The 20,591-nt window shown below is 33.1% G+C and overlaps 1 protein-coding gene across 10 annotated transcripts in view; it reads right to left on the bottom strand.

Moving 5' to 3' along the window:
• Positions 1-2,909: 2,909 nt before the first annotated feature.
• The window catches only part of grik2 (glutamate receptor, ionotropic, kainate 2), a 339,915-nt gene continuing 322,233 nt past the window's right edge, over positions 2,910-20,591 (bottom strand). For 4 of the 10 annotated variants that reach the window (XM_073925009.1, XM_073925013.1, XM_073925010.1 and 1 more), the window contains 2 exons: positions 17,411-17,661; positions 4,154-4,411 (listed from right to left, as the gene is read on the bottom strand). In XM_073925009.1, coding sequence (XP_073781110.1) covers positions 4,247-4,411; positions 17,411-17,661 — 416 coding nt within the window. In that variant the 3' untranslated portion in view covers positions 4,154-4,246. 10 annotated transcript variants of the gene reach the window in all.

The following is a 20,591-nucleotide window of genomic DNA, read 5'->3' as shown; positions in this document are numbered from 1 at the left end:
TGCTTGAAGTGGCCATCAGAAGATGGAGACTCTGTGCTCATAAAGAGATGGACATGGTCAGCAGCAATACTCAGGTAGGCTGTGGCGTTGATGCTCAATTAATACTAATGGGCCAAAAGTGTGCCAAGAAAATCTCCCCCACACCATTACACCACCACCACCAGCCTGAACTGCTGATTCAAGGCAGGATGGATCCATGCTTTCATGGTGTTGAGGCCAAATTCTGACCCGAGCATCTGAATGTGTCAGCAGAAATGGAGACTCATCAGAGCAGGCAACGTTTCTCCAATCTTCTATTGTCCAGTTTTGGTGAGTCTGTGTGAATTGTAGCCTCAGTTTCCTGTTCTTAGCTGACAGGAGCGGCACCCGGTGTGCTCTTCTGCTGCTGTAGCCCATCCGCCTCAAGGTTGGACGTGTTGTGAGTTCAGAGATGCTCTTCTGCAGACCTCGGCTGTAACGAGTGCTTATTTGAGTTACTGTTGCCTTTCTATCAGCTGGAACCAGTCTGGCCATTCTCCTCTGACCTCTGGCATCAACAAGGCATTTGCGCCCACAGAAACATTCAGAAATGCAGAAAACAAATACAAATAAACAGGAGACCACAACCCAAGTGTGCTGATTTTTTTTAATTACTTCCTTTAAACTTGTGCATCAACTTCAGACAGGAAACTGTGTGCACTTCGTTTTGTTTTCACAATATGGTCAAAATTAGTTTGTATCTGAAAACCAAAAAATCTTTAAATACATCTTATCCATTTTGAAACCATTTACACACGACGTCTGGGCACTGAGAGCACTAGCAGTCTATTAGAAACCGGGGGCATTGAGTATGAAGTATATTAGCAGTCCGCTTCACTTTGTAGATCTATGTATACATATCACACGTCTCAATCGGTTCTGTCGCTTCTATTTATCACAAGTAAAAATATCTTTCTTTAAATATGATTCCTTTACATGATAAAAATAGGATCTGTCCAAAATGTGTGTGTTTGTGTCACGTCGGCACTACCAGGCATGCTCAGCTCTTCCCCTTTGCTGTTTGTGAAGCCTGGCAGAAAAAACGGAAATCCCATCATGAGATTCAATTTGGGAGCAGGACTTCCACTGGCTGCCAGCCCGTATCGAGACAGAGATATGCCAATGATTGATTTGTGTCGATAAAAATTATTACAAAATGTCCATATTCTTTAATTGTACAAAACACCTTAATATTTTCTGTTTTTATATATATATAAATCTTACATTTGCACAAGTTTACATGAGGATTCTGTATTCGGAAATCAAATCCACAAAGTACAAACATGACGCTGAACTGAAACGCAGTTATTGAAAATAAAATACAGACAAAGTGTTAATATCAGCTCTACGTGTTCATCGTTTATGTGATCATCATGGAGAGACTCAAAAATAAACCGAATTATAAATGGATACACCGCAAATTAAGCTTCTTTATTAAACACTTTAAGACTTTATCTGATGAATCTGCACTAAAAAATAATGTCTGCAAAACAATTTATTTGAGTTGAATTTAAACAAATTAAATTAATTATGTTTGTTTAAATTCAGCCCAAATAAATAGTTTAAAGCCACTTAATGTAAAAAAATTTAGTAAATCCAAGGAATCATCTCTAAATAATTATTTTGTTTTCAGTGTGGTGGAATGTGTTGGTATTTTATCCAGAAATAAAATAATCATTACCAATATATACTGTATTATAGCATAAGTAAAACAAAAATTAGGCCCATTAGTTGTTTATTCAATTGATATAACTGTCATGGCATATAAAAACACATTTACTGTCAGTACTATAATGAAAAACTGTAATAAATAAAATATGTGTATTTGTTGTACTGAATTTAATGCTGACTGGATTTTAATATTTATTATAATCTGTGAAACATAATATATGCTGTAGGAGTGATGACAATCACTCGGGAAAAATGTAATTAATATTTAATAGATAATAACTATAATAATAAAAAAATTTAATCTTATGCAGTTCTGCTTCTCCAAAAAAAAGCATCTTTTAAAATGTGTTTAGATATTTTTTAGCATAAATTAAATAAAAAGAGCACATTTATTTATTGATTTGCTAGCTTGAGTTTGGTTTACATTAATTTTACAATAAGTTTAAAAATAAAAAAGATGCACCAGTCCTGAAGAGAAAAATTAAATAAAAAAACAATCAGATTAATTGAATAAATTTTTAAAAAGCCTTTAAAAGAAGATTATTGGTATGTTTTTATTTTTTACTCAGTGATTTTGCTTTACACATGATGTTCATCAGGGCCCTGAAAATGCAAACAAATGAAAGTGGTGTATTGCCTGTTGCTCTGTCCTGCATTCATTGCTGTAGGAGGGATGAAGATCACTAAGAAAAAAAAAAAGTAATTTATTTGGAATTAAATTAATATTAAATAGGTAATAACTATAGAAGATGTAAAACATAAGATTTAATCTTATGCAGTTCTGCTTCACCAAGAGCTTCCGAGAATCCAAAAAAGGTCCACATATTGATAAATAGTGTTATGATAGCTGCTTTAACATGAAGTTATGATTGAATTGCCTCTTGTTATAGTTATGAAATAGTTTGATAACAAGCCGGAAAATGGTCATGGGCCAATGATATGACCACATTGAAATGGTCTATAATATATATTACATTCCATGAAACATAATATATACTGTAGGAGGGATGACGATCATTCAGAAAAAAAACAAAGTCATTTAATTGGAATTAGATTCATTTTTAATTGATAATAATTATAAAAAAAGAGGTAAAATATAAGATTTAATCTTATGCAATTCTGCCCCCCCCCTACAAAAAAAAGCTTTTTTAAAAGTGTTTAGATATTTTTAGCATAAATAAAATAATAAAATGAGTGCATTTATTTATTGATTTGCTAGCTTGAGTTTGATTTACATTCATTTTACAATAAGTAAAATTTAAAAAAAAGATGCATAAGTCCTGGAGAGAGAAAAAAACAATCAAAATAATTAAATAAAAGAAAAAAACCTTCAAAAACAGATTCTTGGTGGGTTATTTAAATTTTTTTCAATGTTTTTTTTTAGACGTGATGTTCAGCAGGGCCTGAAAATGCATATAAGATTTAATCTTATGCAATTCTGCTTCTCCAAAAAAAAAAAAAAAATTATAAAAAGAATAATAATAATAATAAAATATATATTGATTTGTGAGCTTGAGTTTGATTTACATTAATTTACAATAAGTTAAAATAAAAAAAAAGATGCATCAGTCCTGGAGAGAAAAAAAAAAACATCAAAATAAATGTGAAAAAAAAAGCCTTTAAAATTAGATTCTTGGTGGGTTATATTGGGAGGGATGACGATGACTCAGAAAAAAAAGAAAATAATTTAATTGGAATTTAATGATATTTAATAGATAATAACTATAATAAAACAGGTAAAATATAAGATTCTGCTTTTCCAAAAGAAGTACCTTTTTAAAAATGTCTTTAGATAATTTTTGCATAAATAAAATAAAAAAAGAGTACATTTATTGATTGATTTGCTAGCTTGAGTTTGGATTAAATTAATTTTACACGTTTCAAAATAATAATCAAAACTATCAAATTAACTGAGTAAATGAAAAAGCCTTTTCGTGATTGGTGGTGAGTTATTTTTCTTTTCTCAGTGATTTTTCTTTACACGTGACGTTCAGCGGGGGCCTGAAAATGCGAGGAAATGAAAGTGGTGTATTGCCTGTTGCTGTCCTGCATCCATTGCTTGTTAGTGTGGGTGCGAACATAAAATCATATCGCGTGACTTCAGTGATATTGCTGTGGCGCTCAGCAAATGATTGTTTCTGAGCACTTTTCGAAACGTTGCTCCGGTGTACAGTGTGTGTTAAAAACCTGTCCTTCTTTAGCTTGTCAGGACACGACTCCTCGTTCCCTCTATGGACAGCCAAGTGTGTCATCAAACCCCAAAAATAATACACAATAAGCAGACAAACCTCAGTGTACTGCATTTCCTGCTAAAAGTACGCTGGCAATGCTCAGTCTTTTGCTCTGGTGGTGATCTGTAGCAAAGAGGTAACTAACATTCTCTTTTGCCCAGATTCAAGTTATTTCCACAGGAAATATGTTTCCGTTTCTGCTGTTGTTGTTTGTTTTTTATTATTCCCAATTGTTTGAAATGACATTTAAGACCCCCCCGTATAGAAAACCGACCCAAATTCCCAAACTCTCCGAGCTCAAGAAAGAGCGAGCTGGTGTCTGTTTTTTAAGCCATGGTTTCTTTGCCCGGCAGTCTTCGGTCATTGAAAGTGTGCATGTTGATAACTTCGTCTGTTTTGACCATGACGGGTGGTTGAGGCTTGTGTTTGAGCCTCCGTTGGCATTTTAGGGAGACCCGGAGCTCGTCTACCATGGCGCTGCAGAAGGATCTCTGTGTGGACAGAGAAATGCATGTTAAATGATGACCGTTCACGACACACACACTGAAAAAATGCATTGGATTATATTGTGCTGAATTTAAACAAATTCTACTGACGAATGTTCCACTTAATTTGTTTGTTTAAACTCGGCCAATATGAATTGTTTGCAACCACGCACCTTACAATACATTGAGTAAATCCAATGCATCTTTTTTATTCAGTGCGTACACAACAACAACAAGTGCACCCTAGGCTCATTCTCAATATGCCATCCGCGCTATGATTCTGCAAAACCCCAACATATTCAGTGCTGTTTCAGGATGAAATGAACAGTAGGAAGCAGTCCTAGTTTTCCTTAACTGGACTGATATATAACACAAGTATAATCAGGTGGCACGGTGCCTCAGTGGTCAGCATTGTCACTTCACAGCAAGATGGTTGCTGGTTTGAGTTTCGGTTGAGTTTGAGGCCATTTGGCATTTCTGTGAGGAGTTTGCATGTTCTCATTGTGTCGGTTTCCTCCGGGTGCTCTGGTTTCCCCCACAGTCCAAACACTATAGGGGAATTGATGAACTAATTTGGCCGTAGTGTATGAGTGTGTGAATTTAAGAGTGTATGGGTGTTTCCCAGTTCTGGGTTGCGGCTGGAAGGGCATCCGCTGCGTAAAACATACGTTGGATAAGGTGGCGGTTCATTCTGCTGTGGGGGGGTCGCGAGAAGTGAAATGAGGGAGTGGGGGGGTGGATAAGCCAAGTGCGCAAACTATAGAGTGTGTGGTGGGGGGTGGGATTTCCAGGAGTTTACCGGGAGACAGACTAATACTGTAAATGGGTCTGAAATACCGGAGACTCCCGGAAAAAACGGGAGTGCTAGCAGGTATGATCAGCTGTGACTTATTCACAATCCACCACAGTCTCCAGTTGCTTTTAATGATGTTTTTTAACAGTCACCACATGAATGAATGACACGTATAAAAAACAATGCGCTCTTGTAAACATTTAAAGGTCCCCTGAAGTGCTTTGAAATGCACATTTTTTATTCAATCTCTACTGAAACATGAAGAGGGCGGGACATAGAGTAGCTCCTCCCCTTAAAAAAAACAGCCAATAGCATTTTGTTTTTATAACAGCTCTGTAGTGTTGGGCTTTAGCGTTGCTACAAGTGCTTGATGGAAAGTGGGTGGGGCTTATCAGACACTAGAGAGAATTTATTGGTCAGAAGATTTGATGAGAAACTGAAGTATGAGGTGACATGAAAAAAAAAAAAACGTTGATCCGTTTAGGCGGAAGAGACAAAATGCAAGCTTTACATGTACAGTTGAAGTCAGAATTATTAGCCCCACCTGAATTGTTAGCCCCCTTGCTAATTTTTTTCCCCAATTTCTTTTTAACGGAGAGATTTCTTCAGCACATTTCTGCACATAATAGTTTTAATAGGATGAAGACAGTAAATAATATTAGACTAGATATTCTTCAAGACACTTCTAAACAGCTTAAAGAGGCATTTAAAGGCTTAACTAGGGTAATTACGGTAACTAGGCAGGTTAGGGTAATTAGACAAGTTATTGTATAACGATGGTCTGTTCTGGAGACTATCGAAAGAAGAAATAGCTTAAAGGGGCTAATAATTTTGACCTTTAAATGTTGTTTAAAAAAAGTTTTTATTCTAGCCGAAATAAAACAAATAAGACTTTCTCCAGAAGAAAAAATATTACCAGACATACTGTGAAAATTTCTTTGCTCTGTTAAACATCTTTTGGGAAATATAAAAAAAAAAATTCAAAGGGAGCGAATAATTCTGACTATATGTTCTAATTGTGAATTGTGTCACTGGTATGGAGCACACTAGCTAATAGCCGTCTTTAAAATTAACAGACTGAAAAAAAAAAAAAAAAAAAAAAAAAAAAAAAAACATTTTTAGAACCTTTAATAAGAAAATATCAAACCTCTGTTAAATATATCAAGCGCAACATTTCAGATTTTGCAGAATTGTAGCCTGAATCCCGTATGAAGAATGAGCCTAAGATGCACAGGCGCTTGGGGCTCCCACAAAGGTGGAGGTGAGTGTGGGTCTGTGATGGACAGCGGAAGGGTGAAAGGTGGAAATGGAGACGGGATGCAATGATTATGCTTGTGTTCGTGTGGATGCATCATAACCGAAGCCATTTCTCCATGGCAGATTTCACCTTGCTTCCTCCTGCCAGGATGCTGCATGATTTATTGATGCGTATTATTATTTTTCCTTCAGATTCAAATCCTGTACAGCCGCACGGCCAATTAAACACCCAACCCCCCCCTCCCTATGCTCTACGCATGAGAAACAAATGGTGATATTTTCAGCCACATCACGGAGAAACAAGCAAACGTGATTTTCATTCATTCCCCATTTCCTAAATCCGTCGCTCCAACAAACATTTGCAAACTGCATCGCAAACTTGTTCGCTTGCAGCTACACCTCTAGAGCTGTAGTTTGAAACAGTTCCTGGCTGTGTTCTATTCCCACTTATCCCCCCTATGCCCTACTGCCTTAGAACATTCTAACATTTAAACTTGGAATGATTTAAAAAAGCATTGAAGTCATCTCTCTGTGGTGTCATTTGCTTTCAAACTATTTTTACAGTTCAGTTTTAGCGATCTTCATGTTGAAAAGTGTGCTCCCTTAATTAGTTATGCACCCTTTACATGACATTATATCACCTCACATGCCAAGGAGCAAAACAGAAACATATATTTTAACAGATTCACAGTTTATAATTTTAATATTTTATAAAATTATTAATATTCTTATTATTATTCATATTCTTATTCTTATTATGATTGTATTATATTATTATTATTATTATTATCATTTTAATATTTTTATTATTATTAATATCAATGTTATTATTATTATTATTACTATTGTTTATTATTATTCATTCATTCATTCATTTTCTTTTCGGCTTAGTCCCTTTATTAATCCGGGGTCGCCACAGCAGAATAAACCGCCAACTGCCCTTCCAGCAGCAACCCATCTCTGGGAAACATCCACACACACATACACTACAGACAATTTAGCCTACCCAATTCTGTACCACATGTCTTTGGACTGTGGGGGAAACCGGAGCACCCGGAGGAAACCCACGCGAATGCTGGGAGAACATGCAAACTCCACACAGAAACGCCAATTGAGCCGAGGCTCGAACCAGCGACCCAGCGACCTTCTTACTGTGAGGCGACAGCACTACCTACTGCGCCACTGCCTTGCCGCTGTTTATTATTATTATTATTATTATTATTATTATTATTATTATTATTATTATATTATTAATGTTATTATTATTAGTAGTAGTAGTTGTATTTATAATATTGTTATTTTATTATTATTATTACTATTATTGTTATTTTATTCATATTATTATTATTATTATTATTATTTTATTTATTTTTTATTATTGTATTATTGTTATGATGTGTGTGTGCGTGCGTGTGTGCGTGTGTGTGTGTAAAACAATATCATTTGCACAAAAAATATGGGGGTTTTCTCTAAAGAAGTAGTTACTCCACCCCATATATATGGACGTTTTACATAATAACTAACGTAGTTCGAACGATGGATCTGCGACAGAGAAACTACCGATTTGAGAAACACTCATCTCTTTGTTGCTTTTCTTTTCCAAACGATGCATCAAACTATGATAATTCAGCCACAAGTTACGTTGTTGTTTGGTAAACGCACCCCAGATTTGTTTGTCTGTGTTTGGAAATGAATTAAAGTACTAATACTACAACCATACCAAATCCATTTCTTCATGTTGTCCCAACACAAATCATCTAAGTTAACTTAATCATTTTTACAAATTAATTCGATTGAAGTTGTCCCCAAAAAAACGTATAATACAAATACGTACAGTAATTTGAGCAAACATTTATAATGTTTTTAGATATTTTTGTGAGAGATGTTGATTAATCATTCACTCATTTTCCTTCAGCTTAGTCTCTATTTCAGTGGTCACCACAGTGGAATGAACCGCCAACTATTACAGCATATGCTTTACGCAGTGAATGCTTTTCCAATGGCAACCCAGACCTGGGAAACACCCTCATTCACACACACTACAGCCAATTTAGTTTATAAAAGTTTTTTGTTTGGACTGTGGGGGAAACCGGGAGACACTGCTCGCTGCAGAGCCATTTGAGCAGAGCTGAGCTCCAGCGAGGGGGAGTTTGAGCTCTCGCTCCTCCTCCTGTAAGCTGTTTTAATGCGTACACCCACCCCACCCCTAACCCCAACCCCCAGTGACAACCCTCTTAGAAGAAGTGCAAGAAAGGAGAAGCAAGAGCTCAAGCTCCCCCTCGCTGGAGCTCAGCTCTGCCCAAATGGCTCTGCAGTGATGCCCACTTGGAAACCGGAGCACCCAGAAGAAACCAACACGGGGAGAACATGCAAACTCCACACAAAGACGCCAACTGAACCAGCTGGCACTCAAACCAGTGACCTTCATGCTGTGTGGTGACGGTGCTAAGAAAACTTAATTGTTTCGATAAACTGTTTTTAGAAATGTAAGTGGATCGCACATAAAACAATTAAGTTGTCCTAAAAAAACACTCAACTTAAACACGTACAGCAGTCTGAACAAGCAGCAATAGTCACTTTTTGAGCACACATTAATAGCAATTTCAGATATTTGTGAGAGATGTGAAGATATGAATTAATAAGGTGCTTATTAAGCATTCCAGTCAAGAGTTCTTACCCAATGATCTGCCTTCTTCATAGCCACATCCTCCACAATATCCAAATGAATGACACTTTGTTTCTTAGGCTAAGGAAGCAAAGCTTAAACTGTCTTTTCATTTATTTTTGGCATCCAACAACATGGCCTGACACCTTATTTCAATGGCATACTATAAAAACAGCAACGTGTGTGTGTGCCATACCTGTCAACCCTCCCGTTTTTCCCGGGATTCCCCCGTAGTTTACAGTTCTATCATCCCGTTAAGGTATTTTCCTGTATTTCTCCCGTACTTTCTCTGAACAGACGAGCCTCCCTATATGCAACCAATACTGCCTAACCACCAGGGGGTCGCCCCTTGCTCTAAAACGTGAGTCTTCTGTGCTTTTGTTTTGTTTAGGAATGAAAACACTTATAAATAAATATTAAAAACGGCGCGATTCCCTTTCCTTTTGATTACAGGAGCCCTCACCCATCCTATACAATCCTCAAAACAGTCATATAGCGGTGCGTGACTGTCAGCTGACGTGCTCCATAGTGATAAACAGACGCTGTTTCCCAAAGGGATTCTGTACACGAGATTTGAAGCGGAGTGGAAGTCTGGCTTTTGGGTGCGTGTTTAAACACACTTTCACACATAATTAATAATATTAACATATAAGGATGTTGATCTTGGTGTTTTTTTTTTTGTCCCGAACACAACTAATTTAGTCTTTAATGAGCATAAAAGTTAGGAAAGCAGTCGAATGCTTTTATTACTACGTTAGATGTGTGCATTTTTAAAGTGACACCTCTTATTTAATGTAATAAAAAAAATCCAACCCAGGCTCATTCTGAAAACGTAGTCCTGCGGACGTTTCTGGAGACAGTGGAATAAGTCCCGGGAGGTACGTACGGCTGCATTTATTTTTTTCAAGCTAGCGCTATGGGGCGGTGTGACGCTGTTCCCTTTCGCGCTTGCCGGCCGGCCGCTTACCTCCGTGTGTAGGGCTTCCCCGCTGCAACCCGTTTGTCCACTCAGCTCATCGTGTACGTCGGCAGGCTTGAGATGCAGAGACGGCGATCGGTTTCGAGTCCGGGGAAGAGCGGTTCCAGAAATCAGGTAAGACAAAAACAGAATCCCAAAAATTAAGTGAACGAGTTTTGTAACAGGGTGAGAACGCGGTGAAATCCGAAAACGCGGTAGAGAAAAAAAATCAGGGCTTTTCTTGTTTTGGACGGCTTTTGTAAACTGTTGGTCGGGTTTAGGGAAGTGAGCGGGTGGGCGGGACAATCAGTAAAATTGGTTGGGTTTAGGGAAGGAGGAGGGCGGGTCAGCAGATTGGCCGGTCGCGCAATCAATCATTCGGACAGCGGCCTCTGGTGGGTTCACGCGAGAACAGCGCGCTCGCGAACCGCACTCGCGAGAGGCATTTGAGATGCGAAAAAGCGCACACAGCGGCCTCACGCGGATTTGCAAAAAAAAAAAAGCCATTTTACCCGCCGGGACGTATTCCGCTGTCTCCAGAAACGTCCGCGGGACTATGTTTTCAGAATGAGCTTGGGTTGAAAAAATCTTAATAAATAAGAGATTCATTCGCTGCTCTTTAATCAGAGTGTATGAGTTATACAGTGGAGAAACGGCTAATGAGACTGATAGCTTGAATCTATTTCATTTTAATAGCTATTAATTTTACTAAGCTGAACTGTTTGCTAATCTATTTGCGGATAATGTATATATTTATTTTTCTTTTGTTAATAATAATAATTTTAAAACGTATTACTGACTATTTAACTGTTTATTTACAATGAAACAGCTCCAAATGAACATATGTAGTTATTTGGGGATTTTTTAAGGCAGTCAAAAAGGGGGGTGGGGGGTCTTATTATGGTGGGCATATCTTTTATTTTCACATCCCAATGTTGACAGGTATGGTGTGTGTGTGTGTTCAATACTTATTTTCCTATAGAAATAATACTATAATACTTATTCAGCAGTTTAAATGTCAGTGAAGTGAAGTTCAGCAGAAGAAAGCAGAGGTGGAGGACATGGAGGAAGGATATTCATGATGTGAAATGTGCAAAATAAAGCAAACGAGAAGCAGAAACATTATTAAAATCATTTTATTTAAACAATATTTTAGATATGTGTGTGTGTGTGTGTGTGACGTGCATTTTGAGAAAACACTATGAAAATAGACATTTAACAAATAAGCATCAAGTCCATAAAGAAAACACGGGCAATCAATTTTTAACTTCTCATTCCGACATGTTAAATCTGATAACGTTGATTGAGAAATAAATGATATGAACTAGATCTCAATAAATCTGTGTCGATTGTGAAACCACGACAAATCTACACGTATAGAAGCTTTTTTCATCTGAAGCAAGACGATTGTTGATCAGACTGTTGGCTCTTTCCTAATCTAGCAAAATAGAGGCAATTATAAAATGCAAATTTCTGGGTGAATGTGCTGCTGAGGAGGAAGATGCATTTCCATATCATATCACATTCTCTCTCTCTCTCTCCTTCTCTTCTGCAGAACAGTGTAAGAAAATGAATGAAGAAATAAGAACAACAGCTTAAGTCATTTACAAAAATACTTTAGTCGCCTTTTATTTTCAGTCATGAGATGTGAGACTTGATTTAAATACTCTCAGGCCACTGAATCACAAAAAATCCCACACAGGTTCATTGTGAATGCGTACCCCCATATACATTTCTAGAGAGCGTAAATTGGCTACACTACGTCTATTAATATTTTTGATAATTAATAATAATAAAAAAATAATAATAATATTTAATAATAATATTAACATAAAAAGTAATAAATAACAATAATAATAATAACATTTAATAATAATAGTAACATAAAACAAATAAAAATAATAACATTAAATAATAACATTAACATTAAAAAATAATAATAACAATAATAACATTTAATATTAATAGTGACATAAAACATAATAATAATAATAAATATTAATAACATTTAATAATATTATAATAAATATATAATAATAATAATAATAATAATAATAACATTTAATAAAAATATTAACATAAAAGTTTTTTAATAACAATGATAACATTTAATAATAATATAAAAAATAAAATAATAATAAATAATAACAACATTTATTAATAATTAAAAAAAAAAATAATAATAATAGCATTTGATAATAATAATAATAATAATAATAATAACATAAACATAATAATAATAATAATAATAATAATAATAATAATAATAATAATAATAATAATAATTAAATAATAATATTAACATTTAAAAATAATAATATAATTTAATAATAATATTTAAACAAATAATAAAATAATAATAATAATAATAATAATAATAATAATAATAATAATAATAATAATAATAATAATAATTTTAAGCAACAACAACTATTCTCACTTTGAGCCAAACCTGGACCCCCAATACAACCAATATTTTCTAATTGATATTTTATAATAACTTTCATAACGAACATGATTTACACAACAGAACAAGCATTCAGCTTGTTTGTTTTAGTGTGAATATCGACTCTCTAAACACAGACTCGAGGCTCAGTATCACTGGAATAAAGGCTTATCGTGTCAATGGAATCATTAAACAAGGATCAGGCGGCAAAACAACGCCTTGCCAGAATATTGGTGAATGTCAATACGATGACTTACAGCAAACAAACAAAAGCACTTAGAGAGATCAATACAGTGAATCTGAGAGCAGTATTAAACACAGAGTGAGTGAACGGAGCTGTGCTTTCGGGGAAACTATCAATACTCCGGCAGCAGATTAGACATATTTACAGATTTTTGTGCTTGCAAGTTTACAAACTAATATATCAATAAAGAGCAATATAGTATACCCACAGAATGTGTTACATTTATTTTATTTTGTATTCTTTGTTCTGCTATGAAATTCAATACTAAAAAATGCTAATGATGAATATGATTATGTAATATGATTATATATATGATTATTAATGTATGTAATTAAAGACGTATATAAATGATAACTGTGATGATATTTGCAATTACAATAGTGAATTATTTCATATGAAAAACTGATTGTTTTATTTATTTTATGTAATTAGTTACTTGCTGGTGCTGAAACAAAACTTAAAAAGACAAAAAAAACTGAGATATTGTACAAAAAATATAGCAAATACAAACAAACAAACAAATAAAAATTAAATAAACAATCAAATAAATAAATAAACAAACAAATTAATTAATCAACTACAAAATTAATTAATAAACAAGTATACAAAAAAAAACAAGCAAGGATAAATAAATACATGAATGAATAAATAAACAAACAAATAAATAAAAACAAAAAATAAATAAATAAATAAAGAATCAAACAATTAAAAAATAAGTAAATTAGTAAATAAATCACTAAACAAGTACACAAACAAACAAGCAAAAATAAATAAATAAATAAATAAATAAATAAATAAATAAATAAATAATCTATAGTTGAAAAAAAGCTCCACAAACAAATACTTGTTTGATTATTTCATAATTACTACAAACAATGAGAATTATGGGATAAAAAAAAAAGTGCTTTATGATTATACATTGATTAAGTGACTGATTCATTCTTTTGCAGAAATAAAACAAAGTTAACTGTGAGATTAAAAAAAATCTTAATCTGGAGGAAAATGAACAACAAATGAACAAACCAATGAAAAAATAAAATAATAAAATTTTGTTATTAAATGTTAAAATACATTAAACATATTTTAAATAAATATTTTGTGGTGAATATTTTAATATATATGTTTATGATTAAATAAAAATAAAAAAGTAAGATTGGAAATTTCAAATAGCAATCGGTCATTTTTTGTCATTTTTAATATTTAAAAATATAAAAAAATTATATATATATATATATATATACAAAACAAAAAAAACAAATACATAAATTAATACAAATAAATAAATAATACATAAAAAAATTAAGATACATACAAATAAAATAAAAATATATTAAAAATAGAAAAATAATAAAAATTTTATATATAAATAAAAAAAATATAAAAACATACAAATAAAGTAAATAAATAAATAAATACCAACGACGATTTGAAATTTTGAATAATATTATAATCAGCCAATCAAATGAATGAAAGAACGAATGAAGGAATGAATCAATCAATTAGTCAATCAAATTTTCAATCAAGCCAAGTGAGTGAAATAGCTGTTTATAACATTTAAACATTTTAGAGTAATAATAATAATAATATTAATAATAATAATAATTTAATTCATTATTTAGTTTCATGCAAAAAAAGAAAAAAAAGAAATACGATTGTTAAATAAAAAAATAACAGTCAATTAAATGAATGAATGAACGAACGAATGAACGAACGAACGAACGAATGAACGAACTAACGAATGAATGAATGAAACAATCAATCAATCAATCAATCAATCAATCAATCAAATTTCCAATATAGTCCAGTGAATGAAATAGCAGCTCATACAATTTTCAATTGCCAACACATTTATAAGAGCCAACATTTCCTTAAAGTCATTATCTGAGAAGTGACAAAGCAAATGTGTGTGACAGAACTGGAGTTTGTTTATTTTCAAAGAGTACTTCCAAGCTATTTCGTTTTCTAACTCTGTTTTGGAGCGTTCGAACACCCGAAACATTCAGTGGTTCAGCAGATCAAGTATAGAGTGAAGTGGATACGAGAAACAACAACAACAACACATCTGCCGAGGAGAGACGACACAATGGCGGCCCTTTGAGCAAGTAAAGCCCTTCTGTCTTCAGAGACTTACATCAAGAAGGACTGTTTGTTCTCCAGACACAGGCACTGTCTGCAAAATACCACCAGTCAAATATACCTCACGCTGGGCTCGCAACAGCACAACATCAAAGCCAATCTCAGACACAATTAATACTGTTTCTATTGATTCATTCATATTCGGTGGCATCGGCTCAACTTATCTGATCATGTTAGATATTATATAGCTTTAGATTTTACATTACCCTTATATCACCCAGAATACCTCACTGATCAGACACGAATGTCCACACCGACACGGGTTTGCAATTTCACTTTTTTGTTTAAACGCAGTTTCACTGTTTGTCCACATGAAAAAACGAAGTATCGAGTGACTGAAAGCTACGGACAGGTTTTCCAGAACTCTGATCTCATGATGAAATGTAACTATTTTACGTTTTGTCAGTTTATCTGCTAATTCGTACACATTCCTACGAGTTCAGTCGTACAAAATTGTACGATTTTTAAAAGGTGTGGCACCAAACCCCGCCCCCAAACCCATCCGTCATTGGAGGATGAGCAGATCCTACTTAAATGTATGAATGAGATTGTATGAACTAATACGAATTCGCCACTTAATCGAACATTTACAAATTGGCATGAGATAGTGATGACACTACAACCAGAGTGTTCACTTCACGATGTCATTTGCGGCAAAGGTATCAAGCAACGTATTGAGTTTGCAATGACTTGTATGCAATTTACTCACAAATTGGTTCGGTGTGAATCTGGCATATACAATTTTATCGCCCCCTGTTGGTCTGGCATGGCCTTAACATGCTGGTTTCATGTCTACTGAGATTTTTAAACAAATTAAAGAGGGAAAGTTTATAAAAATACCCGTGTATGTGTGGACATGGCCTAAATTGAAACATTTTTTTTTTGAGTTTGGTTGTTGATTTTTTTTATTGCTCTAAAGACACCATAAACTTAAACCCTACTTTAACTCTATTTTAGGTCAAATATGGACAAATCCACACACACACAAATGCAGGGTTGTTTTATCCCAACTTTCAGTCAATTATGAACAAACCAAATTGTAAAAAAAAAAAAAAAAAAAAAAAAAAAAAAAAAAAATATATATATATATATATATATATATATATATATATATATTTATATATTTATATATATATATATATATATATATTTATATATTTATATATATATATATATATATATATATATATGAAATAAATATATATATATATATATATATATATATATATATATATATATATATATATATATATATATATATATATATATATATATATATGTATGATTATTTTAATAAATGTGATCAATTATGAATAAAAAAGTAATACTAATTAAATATTTATTATACTAATTAAATAATTGTTCATTTTCATGCAAAACAGCAACAAAAAATAACTAAGATTAGTCATTTTTAATACCACTTGTTGGTATTGTTTATTATTAAGGCTTAAAATATATTAAAATAAATAAAAAAAATAAATTAAAAATATATATTTTTAAAAATGTAATTATTAAATGCATTATTCAGTTTCATGCAAAAAAGAAGCAATAAAATAAATAAATAAATAATAAAAAACATATATATATATATATATATATATATATATATATATATATATATATATATATATATATATATATATATATATATATATATATATATATATATATATTAAAATATTATATATTTTTTTAAGTTTAAAAAAATTATGCTATTAATTCAATAGTTCATTTTCTTTTCAGCTTCGTCTCTTTGTTAATCAGGGGTTGCCACAGCGTAATGAACCGCAAGTGTTTTACGCAGCGGATGCCCTTCAAGCTGCAACCCATCACTGGGAAACATCCATACACACTCATTCACACACATACACTACAGCTAGTTTAATTCACCCAATACCACACGATATTGGACTTGTGGGGGAAACCGGAGCACACTGAGGAAACCCACGACAACACGGGGAGAACATGCAAACTCCACACAGAAACGCCAACTGACCAGCGACCTTCTTGCTGTGAGGTGAAAGTGCTACCCACTGTGCTAGCGTGCAGCCATTACGCTAGTTAATAAATGAATAAATAATTATTATAAATAATTTTTACGGTTTTTAGCCAAGTGCATCCATTTTCGTTTTTAGCATGAATAAAAAATACCAAAACCGATTACATATAATAATAATAATAATTTAATAGTTTATTACATCTTTATTACATCTTTTTTCCCCTATAATCTTTATTTATTTGTTTATTTTCATTTTTAAGCAATCCAGAGTGCAACTGTTGGGTAAAATCTTTCAGTATTTGTTTTTCTAACCCAACATTCGTGTCTGCCCATATTCGACCAAAACATTGGCTTAAAACAACCCAGCACTATTAGAGTGAAACTATTTGATGAAACTCTCCAACACATTCTTAACCCAACATCTGTGTCTGCCCATATTTGACCAGAATCAAAGCAACCTCACTTCTGAGAGTGCTGCAGTCCAGCAGTGTGAGAGCATTAATTTACCTTTTCCAGCTGTGCGTTTTGTTTGGACTTATAGAGAAACTCTCCGACCGCCACAAACACAGACAGGACGAGTCCGGCTGCCAGAACGATGAAAATGCCGCCGATGTTCTGGACGCCGAGAGCACTGGCCTCTTTATTCTCCTCTTCAGGACAGCCGTTTCCTCGCCACCACTTCTCCTTCATCATGTGCAGCTTCCCTTCTTCCTGGAGCTGCAGGATGGCGATGGTGATCTTATCCCGGTACGGAGAGCCTGAGGGGTCGGGAATGTAGAAACGGATTTAATGAGGATTACCAGAAAAGGTTCTGCATAGTATTTGTTTACTTCTAGTGGAATTATTATGGTTATTAACCAAAGCACAGCAAGAGGAAATGATGTTTAACGGAGCAAAGACATTTTCACAGTGTGTCTGATAATATTTTTTCTTCTGGAGAAAGTCTTTTTTTTATTTCGGCTAGAATAAAAGCAGTTTTTAATGTTTCTTAAGCCATTTCAGGGACAATATTATTACCCCCCCCCCCCTTAAGCTATATTTGTTTTTCGATTGTCTACAGAACAAACCACTAGTCAAATATTAGTTACCCTAGTTAACATAATTAAATACACTTTAAGCTGGATACTAGTATCTTGAAAAACATCTAGTATAGTTTAAATATCTTGTAAGTAACATTATGCACTGTCATTGTGGCAAAGATAAAAGAAATCAGTTATTAGAAATTAATTATTATTTATAAATGTGCTGAAGAAATCTTCTCCATTGAGGAAACAATTTAATAATTCAAATTTAACAGGAGGGTTAATAATTCTGACTTGAAATGTTAATAACTGTGCATGGTACATAATTGCTAACTTTTTAACTACACTGTTGAGGTCAATATAAATCAATATACTGTCAATAAACTGACCTTTTTTCCCTTTTAATTGTGATAGAAAGGCCCATTTTGCAAGTAAAACCTTACTATGACAGAACTGTAAAATGTAAAGGCAGATTATCAAGACAAAAAGTCTGAAGAGCAAGATGTAAGTTTGTAATTAATATTATTTTTTGTTTTGTTTTGTTTTGTTTTTTTACTTCAATTTTAATTTCACAAAACATAGTCAAAGTTACCTTTTTAATTTAATTTACATTATTTGTTGTTTTGGGGAAAAAATGTCAATGAAATATTAAATAATAAAAATAAAATAAACAGTAGTATTTGGAGAAAAAAAATAATGGTAAATTCAGCATTTAGAAGTAAAGGTTATAATATAATATAATATAATATAATATAATATAATATAATATAATATAATATAATATAATATAATATAATATAATATAGTATAATATAATATAATATAATAAATATAATATAATATAATATAATATAATAAATATAATAAATATAATATAATATAATATAATATAATATAATATAATATAATATAACATAATATAATATAATATAATATAATATAATAAATATAATAAATATAATATAATATAATATAATATAATATAATAAATATAATAAATATAATATGATATAATATAATATAATATAATATAATATAATATAATATATTGCATGTTATGTTATATTAATTTATATTATATTACATTATATTATGTTAATTATATTATATTATATTATATTATATTATATTATATTATATTATATTATATTATATTATATTATATTATATTATATTATATTATATTATACAAATGTTCTTCTTATAAGGAACAAGCTTCCATGTCCTACATCAATATGAAGAAATCTTTAGAAATACATGAAGAAATTCTGTTAAAAAATAGATCCTTTCCAAAGAATCTTGTTTCTTGTTCAGAAAAAAAAAGACTGAACAATTTGTTGAAGGAAATCACAGCCTCAATGATGCGGTAACATCACTTCTCTAGTTAACAGCCCACTGGAGAGGAAGATTGTAAGTGAATAATGAATTAAATTTCATTCTGTTGCAGAAACGCATGGCTTCAGAAGACCTTGAATATCAGAAGAGTTTACCTCACTTCTGAAGATTCAGGATACATACAAATGACGGATGTAGAAAAACCCAGAAGACACTTTAGAATATAGACAAATAACAGGATGTTTAGGAACTTTATTGTTAGTCTAAATAGAGCTTATATTCACGCAGCGGATGCCCTTCCAGCCGCAACCCATCTCTGGGAAACATACACACACACTCATACACTACGGACAATTTAGTCCACCCAATTCACCTGTACAGCATATCTTTGGACTGTGGGGGAAACTGGAGCACCCGGAGGAAACCCATGCGAACGTAGAGAGAACATGCAAACTCCACACAGAAACGCCAACTGAGCCGAGGCTCGAACCAGCGACCTTTTTGCTGTGAGGCGACAGCACTACCTACTGCGCCACTGCTTCACCCCTATAATGCATTTCACAACCGTAAAAAAATGGAAAACACAAAAATACGGGAACTGTTCACTCTCAGATATTTTGACAGTGCACAGGATGAACACTGAGAAGGTGGAAGATAAACATTTGTTTGTCTGTAATGTGAGATTGTGATCCGTACATAGGTGTGAAACACACGCACGCAGTACGAGCCATAACAGCCTAATGCTGTTTGTGGAAGCACAGCTCCCAGGGTGCCATTGATAACACACCAATAAAACCCAATTACATACGAGGGACCGCCATTTCCCACTTTTATCTATTTATTTTCCTGTCTAATTAAAACTAGTTGCTATTCTTAATTTGAGGTAATGTTTCCTTCCGGGCCTCCTCGCGGGCTCCGATTCGCAACTCTCCCAGATTCCCATTTCACCTCGCGCACAAATGGAGGTAAACAGGTCGAGATCAAAAAGAGCTGGAGAGGTGCTTTCTCATTTGATTGGAAATATGAGGTAGAAGAGGAGCACTCAGGAGCACGCTGATCCTTTCATGTTGTAATAGTGGTTACGGCTGTAGTTAACTCTCGGTAATAAGGATTGGACTGTTGCCTGAATTATTGAGAACGCAAATGCACCGCACAAGTGTATGAAACGCACCGAGTGCTCTCTATTTGCCGAAATCAAACTCTCATTTCTGTCATGCTCATTGTTGCCACTTAGATAGCTTCTGAGGGTTTTGTATAATTGCAGCAGACCAATGCAAGAGGCGTTCATTCTTTTCAATGGTTTTGGTGACCATTATTGAAACCTAAAGTAC

The sequence above is a fragment of the Danio rerio genome, chromosome 16 (assembly GCF_049306965.1).
Source record: "Danio rerio strain Tuebingen ecotype United States chromosome 16, GRCz12tu, whole genome shotgun sequence".
Taxonomy (NCBI): Eukaryota; Metazoa; Chordata; class Actinopteri; order Cypriniformes; family Danionidae; genus Danio; species Danio rerio.
This window is presented reverse-complemented; position numbering and strand designations above follow the sequence as displayed.